Here is a 14,318-nt window from a genome sequence, read left to right on the forward strand (position 1 = left end):
CAGTTCAGGAGTTACAAATTGCAAATGATTTTTTAAAAATGACCCTTAGGGAACCTGGGTGGCTCAGTCACTTGGGCGACTGCCTTTGGCTTGGGTCATGATTCCGGGGTCCTAGGATCGAGTCCCACATCGGGCTCCCCCTGGATCTGTGAGGAGCCTGCTTCTCCCTCTTCTTCTGCCTGCTACTCCCCATCTTGTGCTCTCTCTCTCTCTGTGTCAAATAAATAAATAAAATCTTAAAAAAAAAATGACCCTTAGTTCCTCCTAATGCAGAAAGTCAAATAATGATCTGGCAAGTTGGTCACTGTGACGGTGAATCCTTATATTGCCCCAGAGGCCATTGTTTCCTCCTTCAACTCCCTCTCTGAAAAAGATAAAACAAGATAGCTTACCCATTTTCTGTGACTTTTGTAATCTAACTACTTAAATAGCAGCTACACTCCAAATCCATTTCAGCATCGTAAGAATTGTTATAGCTGTGTTAAAACCCCTTACCTACAGAGTTCACCATTCTTCTTCCACCTTCTAATTATTCTCCAACACAATGTATTGGTAAAGTCACCATCATCACTTGAATTTCTGGGTTATAAAATGTGTGCATACTCCCCCATCCCAATTTCTGGGCTTTAAGAATGCTATTTCTCCCTTTGAATATTACTAATGTAATTCCCTGAGTTGGTTTACCTTATATATATGATTAGAAATAATGAGAAATCCTCAGGCTCAAATTTAAATCATTTTGTAATTAAGCACTGATTATACAAAACACTGTTCAAAAGGTGAGCTTAAACTGACAAGTGAATTTGTTCATGTGAACTGCCTTCCACAGACATGATGGCTAAGATGTGCACCGGGTTTGACACGCATTTTAGAAAAAAATCACACAGAAGCGGCTGCTTTTTCAATAAACTTGGCCAGTTTCACATCTCTCTTGGTCAGTCCACCATAGTCGTGCGACGTTAGGGTTATCTGCACCTAAGAAACACAGAAGCAGCTGCAATTCATGGTTCTCGTCTTGGGTGGTTCAGAAATCAATCTATTCTTCAACATTCACATTTGACAACTGGGGAGATTAAATGATTTACAAAATACTACATTATGAATAAACACAGCATTTCCAAAACCTAATGAACTCCAGGGACACAGTCTGCTTCAGGCTGGGCCCAGCACCTGCCCAGGGACAAAAAGGTCCTCTCATGTGAAGGGCAATTCAGCGGCCCGAATCTGAAATTTTGTCTCTCAAAAAAAAAAAAAAAGAGAGAGAGAGAGACTAAGGTTTCATTTTAACTCCCATTACTTTAATTACATGACTATTTTCAGGCCACTGAGAAAGACCAAGCTATCAAATGTAGTATCTTAGCAACTACATTCAGAAAAGCCCATTTCTAAATTAGGGAAGTGGGTCGGAGGTGGGGTAGAGGAAAAGACTGTGGCTTCTTGAAAAAATCAATTAAAAAGCACAAGCAAAATTATGGACAAAGAGAGGCAAGTAGGGAGGAAAAGTTTATCATGGTACCTGCGCATTCTGAACTATTCCAATAAATCACAAGTACATCAGGGAATGTTCTCTTTTTCAAAGAGACTTTTTAAAGAGAAAACAGAACCACACAGAAATCTAGATGACAAAATATTTCAAATGGCATATGACCATAAAGGCAAGGATATTTGGGATGGGGGTGGGGGAGACCATGATTCTTCTTACTGAGCCCCCTTAAAAACTACTTAAAATCTTTTTAGCCTGCTCTTTGTCCTAAGGAGGCCAGTTCCTACTTAGAATGTAGAATTTTAATAAACAGTTGTTTTTAAAGCACAGTTCTTGAGCATAATTATTTCAGTAAGGTAAATAAGGCCGTATCTCTCTTATTTGCTACCGTAACTTTCAAAAATTTATGGTAGGAGGGTTTAACATGTATCGGCATGGCTCATTTTAATTCAGGAGCCTCACTTGGCCCAAATGGCTCATATTAGTTTCAGTAGAAGACAAGCACGAAAACAAAGAGTTTCGACACTGATGTCTTGAGCAGATCGGAAAATTTGTTATTAATCTGCAATCATACCCAGGGATCCTCAGGGAAAGAGTAAGAGATGCTTTCCTAAGCACTACTGATCACACTTGACACATGGCTGCTCTGCATGGGATAACAAGGAAGAACAAAGTTTCTCAAACTCCATAGCCCAGGTGATCCCCAAATAAGGCAATTTAGTTACCTTGTTGTACACATTGAACCATTCCGGGTGATGATTCATCTTCTCTGCTTGCAGGGCGACTCGGGACATGAAGCCAAATGCCTGCATGAGACAAAGCTGAAAGTGATTAGTGGCACTGCCTTCTACTCTGGACCTGCGAGCAAGAGAGAGAGAGACCAGAACAATCCAGCCAGATAAAGACAAGGCTCAGATCCTTAGGGAAACCTGGAGAAATCCAATAGGAAGGAGACTGCTCTCCAAAGAGCTGGGGTAACGGTGTAGTAGGACCGTGACCTGCTGCTCAATGGTGAAAAACAATCAGGCTCAAATAAACAAACCAGGAAATTGGTCTCACCCAGTGACCTGTCTGGACTATTTAATTGTCCTCAGGACAAGACTCGCCAAAATAGCACAGGAGTAATTTCCCTTCAACCAAGTGCCCTGGATCTCACTACCTGGCCCCAAATCTTAGGGGCTACTTTTCTTGTATCCCCACTCCCTTTGTGTTTGGTTGCTGGGTCGCTAACTAAGGCATCAATCCCAAGACTATGGAAAAAATATCTTACTGAACAACGTCCCCCATCCTAGCTCCCAGACAGGACAGGAGGGGATAAGAGACTTTTTTTTTTTTTTTTTTTTGACATCTAGAGTGAAACAGCAAGTCTGGCTTGCCTGCTTGGGGTCTCCTTGCTATTGTCCCCATGCCCTGTGGAACAGGAAGCCTTCGCTTCTCCCCGAGCAGGGGATGGAGGACTCAGGCACACAACTGTGGACCTGTAGGGCTCTATCTTCATTCCATAGAGAAAGTACAAACCTAATTTTGCTAATCAGAAGGCAAACTTGTCCTGAGAGGACGAAAAGCTTTCTCTTTTGCTTGCTTTCCAATTTTTATGAAGGTAATTGCAAACAAAAGGAGAGTCTGTCTCTAATGTGTCCAGAAGGCAGAAATACTTGGTGAGACTCTAAGGTAATGGTACAGTAACTACAAATTTACAGTGGAATTCACAGGGCAGTAACCACTGTAGCCACATAAATAAATATTTAACTTCACAATCCCTATCCAGAAAAGCTGGAGTGATGGTAGTTGAGCTATGTTTTCTGAATCACCAAATTGACATTAGAGCACATTTCCAAGTTAAGAGTGAGAGGTATAGAAGACACCATTTTAAACCATTCTATGTTATTCATAATGGTTCTTATGTCAGAATGATTTTATTTAGGAAAAAGACTCTCATTTTGGTCTTTAATTAAAGGCATGAAGGTTTTTCCCTGTCAGGATAAGGAAGAACATTCAAGCAAAATCCACCTAACCATGTATGGAATTATCAGTGGAAAACAATATTCACTCCCCCCTTCCTCTTCTCATCTCATATTCTGATCTCTAGATTGTGTCAAATGTGAAAGTCTTTTAATTATTCAGAGTTAACCTGCATTAAACTATGTATAATGAGAATTTTTTAGTCTATTTGCCTCTAGTGCCTTATTCTTGTTTAGCTTTAAGACTTCCAAAGAAGTTATCCACAATCCCTGAGAAAGGGTAATAGAGTCATTAAGGGCATAGGCTTTTGAGCCAGGGAGGCCTGAATTCAAATTTCCATGCTACAGCCTGTCGTGTGAGCCTCAGTTCTCTGTTCAGTAAACTGAGGGTAATATTATGTATGTATTTTTATTAAAAAGCTCACGCATTCATCCTAATAAAAAATGAGATGGGGATATAAAAGCACTTAGCACAGCACTTGGCCCCAGGTAAGAGACTAGTAGTAGCAGATACTGCTACCACATGCTGCTCTGTCCAGGCTGCACAAGGTATGTGCATCATATACATCGTCACAAAATGTAACGATAGGTGAAAAGCCCTCCCATAGCCTTAAGATTCTAAGACTCCAGTTGCTGTCTCCCAGAAGAATGGTGCCTTCCTATCCCACATGCCATAAATACTCAAACCCACACACCAGACAAAGAGATCACACACTACAGGGTAACACCCTGATGCACGCTGCCTGGGGAAAACACCTTAATGACAAGATATTAGGTGGGCAAAGTCAGTCATTACCCAAGTTCTGTGGTCACAATTTGTTTGAACTATGCTATCCTAAAGGTCCAAAGTGAGGCTTGGCATCCCTTACTATTTCCCAAGAACCAAGTGGATCAAGGGGATGATTTTAACAGAGTCAGACGTGCTCCTCAAAGCTTTGATTACCAGCATGCTATCAGCACATTAGCAAAATCTACTCTATCACAGATAGGGCTTAAAAGAGAACACTCCTTGGGGGTCCCTGGGTGGCTCAGGCAGTTAAGCATCCAACACTTGATCTCAGCTCAGGTCTCAATCTCTTGGTGCTGAGTTCGAGCCCTGCAATGGGCTCCACACTCAGTGTGGAGCCTACTTAGAGAGAGAGAGAGAACAGGCACATCCAAAGAGTTACACTGATCAAAGAAAAACCTTGGGCACCTGGGTGGCTCTGTCGGTTAAGCATCTGCCTTCGGCTCAGGTCATGATCCCAGGGTCCTGGGAATGAGACCCACATCGGCTCCCTGCTCAGTGGGGAGCCTGCCTCTCCCCTTCCTCTGCCTCCCACTCTGGCTACTTCTGTACTCACTCTCACTCTCTCTCTAATAAAATAAAATAAAATAGCCTTCTACCATATCTACATACAATGTAAAAAGAAAAAAAAAAGATACTTTCAAAGATCCTCCAAACTCATGTATTTCTCAACTTTACATATTCCCTTCAACTGTCACCTAACACTTGCATTTAACAAAATATCATAAGCCTGATAAACCACTTACACAGGATCTACTCCTAATTCTTCCCGAGGGAAAGAACACTTGCTCCTGCTCTGGGAGCAGGGAGACAATTTCATAATCCTTCTTCCATATAACAGAACTAAATAGTCCCTAAAATATTTATTTTTAAATCCACAAATTAAAAACATTCACAACAAAACACATTCAAATTAAAGTATAAGTATTTCTGCAAGGAACTGAAATGAGAGGATAGGAGAGGGAAAAAAGCAAAACCTCAAAAGGGAATTTTGATTATCTGGCATTAATAAAGAAAGAATATTACTTAACAGCAAAACTGGAAGATGGTGAAAAGCATCTGTCCCTTCTTTCCAAGATTTCTTTTTTACAGCCCTAGCTACTCGTTCTCAGGAAGCCAGTTGGAATCTACAGGCCTTAAGCTAGCTAAGACTCCAGGCTTTCTAAAACCATGTCATCAGTGAAAACTGCAAAGAGCCTGAGGCAGAATACACACAACTAACAATCCAGCAAGAAGCTGAGGGGCCAGGACTAATAGACAAAATGAAGCAGAAGTCAGCAAGAGTTTATAAGAATTAGAAAATAAGTAGAGAACACAAAGTACATCTAACATACATGTAACTTTAGTGAATAAGAGAACACACACAGAAAGAAATGAGATACATACTTCAAAAATTTTTTTCTAGAAATAAAATATTTAAATCTATAGATTGGAAGAATTCAACCATTTCTAGACATTCTAGTGAAGTTAGGGAATTTGAAGATTTAAAAATCCTTTTGGCATTTAGTCAAAAAGATCAATTCACCTACAAGGAATGAAAATAATGCAGCTGACTTCAAACTTCCACATACTAGCACTGAACAAAAGAAGTCAGAGAAGCGGTGACTATAAAGACTTCAGGAAATCAAAGTGCAAAGAATTTTATACCTAGCTAAACAGTTTTCAAAATTACTACAAGAGATACAATTTTTAAAAGACATTAATTCAGGAAATAATTCCCCTTCATCCCTACTAAGGAAACTTTATTTTTTTTTAAATATTTTATTTATTTATTTGACAGAGAGAGATCACAAGTAGGCAGAGAGGCAGACGGAGGGTGGGGGGGGGCGCGGAAGCAGGCTCCCCACCGAGCAGAGAGCCCGATGTGGGGCTTGATCCCAGAACCCTGGGATCATGACCTGAGCCAAAGGCAGAGGTTTTAACCCACTGAGCCACCCAGGCACCCCAAGGAAACTTTTATTAAAGGATGAAATACGTGTAACTAGAGATGGATGGAAAAACGATATAAAAGTTATCGGCAGTGAACAATTCACTCAGGTCTAGGATTATACTTAAAACAATGTGGGGATTGTAGTCACTGGATGGAATGCAAATGTTATAAACTATTAAAAGATATGGAAGAAAAAGAGAAGAAATGGGGACGGTAGATGAAAGTTTAAAAAGCCTGAAAGCTAGAAGATCCAAAGCATATTTCAAGGTATAAAATTAAGCACTAGAACTAAAAATATACTGTAACAAAACTGCATGGTGAAGGGAAAGTAAGAGAAAGTATGAGTTTAATTTTGACACTGCTTAGTGGGGAGACCACTATCTAAAGAAATGTTATCTAAAGAAACAAGTAAGTTTACCTCGTAAAATTATAGGTATAACAGCATCCACAAGAAGAACAAAAATAATAATGGAAAAAATTCACAATTAGGTCAAAGAAAGCACAATTAAAATGAAGCAAACAAAGCACAACCAGGGCACCTGGATGGCTCAGTAGGTTAAGCATCTGCCTTCGGCACAGATCATGATCCCAGGATCCTGGAATCCAGCCCCACATCAGGCTCTGTGCTCAGCAGGGAGTCTGCCTCTCCCTCTGCTCCTCCGCCTCCCACTGCTCATATTCTCTTTCTCACTCTCTTGCTCTCTCAGTAAATAAATTTTTTAAATCTTTAAAAAAAAAAAAAGAATAGAAAACACAATTTCACATCATGATTTCAGTTTAGGGAGGAAAAAAAAGGTATATGGGTTCTGTCATGTTTCCAATCAATAAATGTAAAGAGCCATATTCCAACTGATTAAAAGAAAACTTGGGATGCCTGGCTGGCCCAGTCGGTAGAGCATGCAACTCTTGATCTCAGGCTGGTGAGTTCAAGCCCCATGTTGGCTATGGAGATTAAGCAAATAAAACTTTAAAGAGAAAAACAGAAGAAGAAGAAGAGGTAACTTTACACGGATCACAATGCAAAACTCAACTGTTGGAAATAAAAAGACACAGGCAAATGTAAAAAAAAAAAAATATTTTAACTTATAAAAGTATATCCACAATGAAAATTGAGTAATTCTGAGTATCTATGCTGCAAGTAACACGGCATCAAAATCAATGAGGCAGAAATGACAGGAAATATAAGACAAACAGAAACATCCGTAGTGGAAATTTTAATTTCCATTTCTTAACCCATGGCACAGTAACCAAACAAAATCAAGAATATGGACTACTTAAGGGACACCTGGGTGGCTCAGTTGGTTAAGCCGCTGCCTTTGACTCAGGTCATGATCCTGGGGTCCTGGGATCGAGTCCCGCTTCGGGCTCCTTGCTCAGCAGGGAGCCTGCTTCCTCCTCTCTCTCTGCCTGACTCTCTGCTTGCTTGTGTGTACTCTCTCTCTCTGACAAATAAATAAAATCTTTAAAAAAAAAAAAAAGAATATGGACTACTTAAATACATCATTTAAAAGGTAGATCCAACTGGGGCACCTGGGTGGTTCAGTGGGTTAAAGCCTCTGCCTTCAGCTCAGTTCATGATCCCAGGGTCCTGGGATCGAGCCCCGCATCGGGCTCTCTGCTCAGCAGGGAGCCTGCTTCCCCCCTCTCTCTCTGCCTGCCTCTCTGCCTACTTGTGATCTCTGTCAAATAAATAAAATCTTTAAGGAAAAAAAAAAGGTAGATCCAACTATATACTTCCAACTCTAAACAATGAGACTGTATCTTTTTAAATATCTGCTCGACATTCACAGAAACTGAACACATATTGGCCCACAAAGAAAATCTCAATTCCAAAAAGAAGAAATAGTGCTGACAACATTCTCGGTTAAAATTAAAAACAAAACAAAAAGGCAAAAGTAGCAAAAAAAAAGTACTACCTGGAAAAGTTCTTAAATCCTTCTTTTAAAGTCTTAATTCACAGAAGAAATCAAAACCGAAACTGAATAGAAATTAATCATGTATGCAGGACATACAGGACACACGTAAAGCAATAATCAGAATAAATACCCTTAAATACTTAAATAAAGAACGTGAAAGAAAATAAATAAATAAAAATAAACTTAGGGAAAACAAGAATGAATATAAATAATGAGAAAAGCAGATGTATATGAACAGGAAAGAAAAAAATGGCAGAATCAATAAATCCAAAGGCTGAAATAATTACATAACAGATAATTGGTTACTTCATTTAAAGACAAACAAAAGGCAGGTAGAAAAAGCACAGATAAACAAAAGAGAAAATGAGAACAGAGAAGTAACTACAGATAAAAGAAATTTCAAAACATTAAAAAAAAATTTTAAACAAATGCAATATTTATACAAATAAATTTCAAAACGTAAGTAAAATAGTTCTATAATAAAAATTATCCAAAAAAGTTATCAAAACTGACCCCAGAAGAGAAAAACATAAACAGGAGTGACACCAAAAAGTAACAGTTCCTAGTCATTTCACAGAGAAATTCTACAAAACCTTGAAGGCAGAGTTAACTCTAACACTAATTAAACTGTTCCAGAGCAGAGAAAAAGACGGACATTTTCAAATCAGTTTTATAAACTACCATAACACTATCCCCAAATTCCCACAAAGATAGCATGTAACAATGAAAGTATAGGTTGTTTCATATTAAGTGAAATCTTAATAAACAAAACCCAGCAATACACTAAAAGAGCAAAGTACCATGAGCAAATGGGATTTATTCTAAGAATGCAAGGGAACATTCAATATAACGAATATATTGATATAACTCACATATCAATAAACCAAAAGAAAAATTATATAATGAGTTCCATAAATCCTGAAAAGATATTTGATAAATTCAATATTTCTTATGTATTAAATCTCTTATAAGAATTTATGGGCCTCTCTTTTTTGTGGTTATCAACTGTTTTCTTTATTTATAACAAGTAAGGAGTACAAAAATTGCTTTATATTTGGAGGGTTATAAAGGAGCATGTAACCACAGCATCAAAATATACATACCAAAACTGGCTACATGGATAATCATCACTGTTCGTAAAAGCAGCAGATAGGAAGAATCCAAGATGGACCCCTCTTTAAATAGAATATATTCTCAGCCCAAAAGGTAATATTATTCTTAAGAGGGAAACACTAGACGATTCCTATTAAAGTCAAGAATTTAAAAAAAAAATAAAGCCTTTTATCCAAACAATAACTAAGTAGAAAAATATATTGGAAAAAAAGATTCCATCTAAAGTGGCTCCCAAAATTATCTAGGAGTAAATTTAGCAAGACATATATGAATTCTACAGGCAGAAGACTTTAAAACACTATGAAATAATGGGTAGTTCTTACTACATTAAAATTTTTCTCTGTATGGCAATAAAAACCAACAAAAAAAATTAAAAGGCAAACAACAAGCAGGATTTGCAGTACATATTTTCTTGGCATATAAAGAACTCCCACAAATTAATAAGAAAAAGATCAACCACCCAATTCTTTTAAATGGGCAAAGGAGATAAAAGGTGACAAATGGGAGCAAATGGTTCTTAAACATAAAAATTGCTCAGACTCATACATGATAAAAGAAACACAAATTAATACTAACTTTTACATCAACTATACCTCAGGAAAGCTGCAGGGGGTGGGAAACTAAGTTAAACCTATCAGTTTGGTAAAGATCAAAAAGTCTGATAATATTCTGTTGATGAGGATGCAGGAGAAAAAGCACTTATACATCATTACTCAGGAAGAGAATTTGACAATATCCACCAAAATTAAAAATGTCTGTGCCAGAGGTGCCTGGGTGGCTCAGCTGGGTAAGCATCTGCCTTTGGCTCAGGTCATGATCTCATGGTTCTGGGATAGAGCCCTGCTTGGTAGGGAGTCTGCTTCTCCCTGTGCCCCTCACCTGGCTCTTGCTCACGCCTTCTCTTTCTCTGAAATAAACAAAATCTTAAAAAAAAAAAAACAACAAAAAACGCTGTGCCTTTCAGCTACATAATCTCTCTTTTAGGAATTAGTCCTGCAGGCACATTTATACCTAAATTACAAGACTGGTCACCACAGGGGCACCAGGGTGGCAAGTCGGTTGAGCCTCTGACTCTTGGTTTCTGCTCTGATAGTGATCTCAAGGTCAGGAGGTCGAGCCCCATGTGGGGCTCCACAAACAGCACAGCTGGGATTCTCTGCCTCTTCCTCTGCCCTTTCCCCCATGCCCCCACCCTCTCTCATGGTCTCTCTCTAAAATTAAAATATCGTTTTAAAAAATGGGTCACTGCAGGGGCACCTGGGTGGCTCAGTGGGTTAAGCCTCTGCCTTTGGCTCAGGTCATGATCCCAGGGATCATGATCCTGGGATCAAGTCCCGCATCAGGCTCCTTGCTCGGCGGGGAGCCTACTCCTCTCTCCACCTCTGCCTGCCTCTCTGCCTGCTTGTGCACTCCCACATTCTCTCTCACTCTGACAAATAAATAAATAAAATCTTTTTTAAAACTTAAAAAATGGGCCACTACAGCACAGCTTGTAAGGGCCACAGGTTTGAAAAAGCCAAAGGTCCATCAGTAAGAAACTGATTAAATACAGGATGGTCCACTTACACAGGAATACTATGTAGCCATTAAGAAGAATGAAGAAACTATTTGCTGGAAAGACCTCCAAGATATATTACTAAATGAAAAACAAATGCATAACAATAGTCTGTGCATTGTAAAAAGGAAAGGATACTATATACTTTAATATCTCTGCAACCACGTATGAGAGATCGGTAACTGGGAGCAACAGTGGCTGGAGAGGGCAAACTGGTGGTTGAGAATCAGGGACCACAAAGAACTTACTATACTCTTTGGTGCCTCTGAATGTGCCACTAAATACCTGTTCTACTTTTAAAAATAAGTTGGGGGAAAAAACAAAGATGCCATGCAAATGAAGATCTCACTCTAAGGAGAACCGAGATACTACAATGTATGTAACCTGGTTCATATTAAAATATTTTGGTTGATGTTAACTTCTTAACATACGCCTACCTGCTTAGGTGGGTTTTTAGTGCCAATTTACAGCATAGTTTGTCCATGAGCCATGTTCTGCTGAGCCACGGCCATTTCAAACAAACATATGGCCAACAAATAACATATAATGGCTGATAATAGTTTCAGTCTTTCCTCTATTGCAAATTACAAACATTTTATGAACAAGTCAATGAATGCATGATGAAGTATGACTTTTTAAGTCACTCTGCCATGTTAAGGAATGTAAGCATTACAATCATGGTAAATTGGGCCAATGAAGTTTGTCATTTGGAAATCTCCAAACCATCAGCAATTAAAAGATTTTTCCATGAACCCCAAATCAAGTATTCCTAGGAAACTTTAACTTCTCTTAAAGTTCCTTTTGTTTCATTTTATTCCATGAAAATATGAAAGACTATCAGATGCACAAAACCAAAACAAAAACCGTGTATCAATCTGTGAAATGTTTAACAGCACCCTGAATTTAAAACGCAGCTTCAGTCCAAATAGCATGTATGGTTTATTAAAGTTCTAAGACTTAACTTCTAGCACATATTTACAATACGAATCTTTCATTACTCCCAGCAATTCTCTTTGATATAAGTTCTTTAAGTCTGCTGCCTTTTATATTTTGATTATAGACTCTTTTAATTATGCACTAAAAAAGAACATATCTCCCACTAAGAAAATGAGCACCAGCGACTCCAAAGTAATTTCCCCAGTACAATCTCCATTAAGCCTCTAAATACTTCCTTTACTAATTCAATGAATTAGAACTCCATTGTTTATGAATCACCTTTATGTTTGTAGGCCTATATCTCTTCTTTTATAAAACACAATTGCTATGGAAGGAAATGATATTTACGTCTGATTAGAAATAAAAACACTATTACATAAATCAGTTTGGGCATTTCTTCACGTCTTGAAACATGATCGGCAATTTAGTCTAATTGGTGATCAAGGAAACTATCTTGTGATCAATTAAAGTAATTACCAGATTCCGGCAATACAACCTACCTTAATTTCAGCTAGAGTCTGCACTTCTTCAACTTTAATTAAAAATAATGAAAATTATTAAGCAAAATGCACGGCAAGATCATTGCCAAGCACGCACATGTCATAGGACAGGACCTTCCCGCTGGTGACTGATCGATCACACAAACACTGCTTGGTGCACCAAGAAAAGGCATACTTTGCCCCAGAATATTACATGACTCACCATGACTTTCTCATGGAAAACACAGTTAACCGTTCCAGCCACTGCAAAGGGAACATCAGATACTAATTTGCCAGCAACAGAAGAATACTCTCGAGTAGGAACTCGAAAACTGTGAGGAACAGACCCAACCAAAGATGGAGCTGTTCTGTGCTCTTCTTCTCCAAAATATCGCTCGTGCTTTGAGCACACTGGTCAACTGCAGAAACGTTAGGGTCAGAGACAGAGACTGAAACGTACTAGCGCTGCTAGTATTCCTAGCTATGTGACCTCAGAATGCTCATTTAACATTTGAAATGATCCTGACTTTCCTATCATGTAAAAATGTAAAAATGGAGTATGTGCCATGCATTCCATCAGGAGCTCAATTAATGCTAGTGATTATCTTCATGACCAACACTTTAATTCCATAGCGTCTGAAGCCTGGACAGGAAGAATTCCCTTCCAAACCTAGCAGAAGAACCATTCAAGACCAAAGAAATCCATCCCTGCAAGGATGAGAAAATCTGAAACATGCTGAAAACTGTTTCTCTAAGTGGGTATCCTCACAGAAAGATTTCCAGTGGAAATGGCAATTTGACAGTGAGCATCACAGCCAAGCAGGTGACTCCTGTGTCCCTGAGAAGCCAGACTAAAGACCTTACCTGAGGACTGCCCCCTAGGCTGTCCAGTATGTGTGTCTGGGGACAGTCATCACTCCCACCAATCCCAGGCCCCGGATCTAGCCGCCACCTCCTTGATGCACTGCAGAGCGGGACATCTCCGATAACTCAAGCCAAGAATATCTGGCTCAGATCTTAAAACTGGCTTCCCCAGGGCACTAGAGACAATGCCCATGAGGTAGGAAACAAGCAGCTGGCTCCACTGTGCCCTAGGCTAACCCAGCGCCCCTTCCGCTGCTGGTAGTAAGTACACTACCTGTGAGGCAGCACGCTCACTTCTACACACTGCCCTCAAAAGCTGTGTTCACAGGACCGTAACATTCCAGAGCCTTACAGAAAAGAAGTTCTTAAGTCACCATTTTTGGCAATTACCATAATATCCCAAACAGCCATATGGAAAAATAAGATAGCTTTTAGCTAATTACATGGTACTACCTTCAACATACACTGTTAAATGAAGCAAGGTGCAGAACAGTTTTCTTTTGCAGAACGAGGATTTATAATTACATAAGTAAATTCCTCCTGAATTCCCAGTCTAGGAAGACTAGTCTTTGACAGAGTAGACGTCTACTAGTATCCATTCTTCTCCAGGCAGCAGAGTTGAATCAACATCAACCCCTCTACCCACAATTTTACCTAAGAGCCCATCGTTTCTGTTCCATTGTTAGGGAAAGTCCTCTAATTAGATAGATATTATCTATCTGATGTGTGCCCAAGAAGCATTATGGACAAGACGATCACAGGCTGAGAATATCTTCTCCCTGAAAAGACACAACTCATTTCTGAATTCCTCTGCACCTAAGTGTAAAGTACATTTCCCCACATCATTAGCCGCTACTATGGGGCATACCAACAGCTCTGACTGATGAGCTCCTTCTAAAATTTCTCACGATCCTTCAGTTTTGCTCTCTGGAATTCAGCACCTTTCACCAGTTTCCTCTCCATCTTTTCCCTCTAAAGCTGAGTGAAACACGGGTTTCAAAATCACTCTAACAGGAATCCACCAGGGAAGCCATTTACTTGGAGTTCCCTAATGTCCAGTAACTTCTGATACCTCCCTGTTCCCTATAGCTGCTCACGACGGCCAGCCAGCCACTTGGGAAACGTACCGCTGGAGGCTGTCTTTCCTAATCAGCTGATAATCCCTGTTCGTTAGTTTTCAGGGGTCTCATGAGGTGAGAGGTATGGCAAAGACCCCCAGAGTTTTTTGTTTTGCTTTAGCAAATTAGAATTTATGAATTAAATTCTTAAAGAATAAGAATTTATGCTCCTTGGC

At 39.3% G+C, this 14,318-nt stretch overlaps 1 protein-coding gene across 1 annotated transcript in view; it reads right to left on the reverse strand.

Moving 5' to 3' along the window:
- Positions 1 to 723: 723 nt before the first annotated feature.
- The window catches only part of PCBD2 (pterin-4 alpha-carbinolamine dehydratase 2), a 51,969-nt gene continuing 38,374 nt past the window's right edge, over positions 724 to 14,318 (reverse strand). The window contains exons 3-4 of the mRNA XM_080804158.1: positions 2,209 to 2,289; positions 724 to 975 (exon numbers count right to left, since the gene is read on the reverse strand). Coding sequence (XP_080660284.1) covers positions 880 to 975; positions 2,209 to 2,289 — 177 coding nt within the window. The 3' untranslated portion in view covers positions 724 to 879. The remainder of the gene's footprint in view (positions 976 to 2,208; positions 2,290 to 14,318) is intronic.

Source organism: Martes martes, assembly GCF_963455335.1.
Source record: "Martes martes genome assembly, chromosome: 5".
Classification (NCBI taxonomy): domain Eukaryota; kingdom Metazoa; phylum Chordata; class Mammalia; order Carnivora; family Mustelidae; genus Martes; species Martes martes.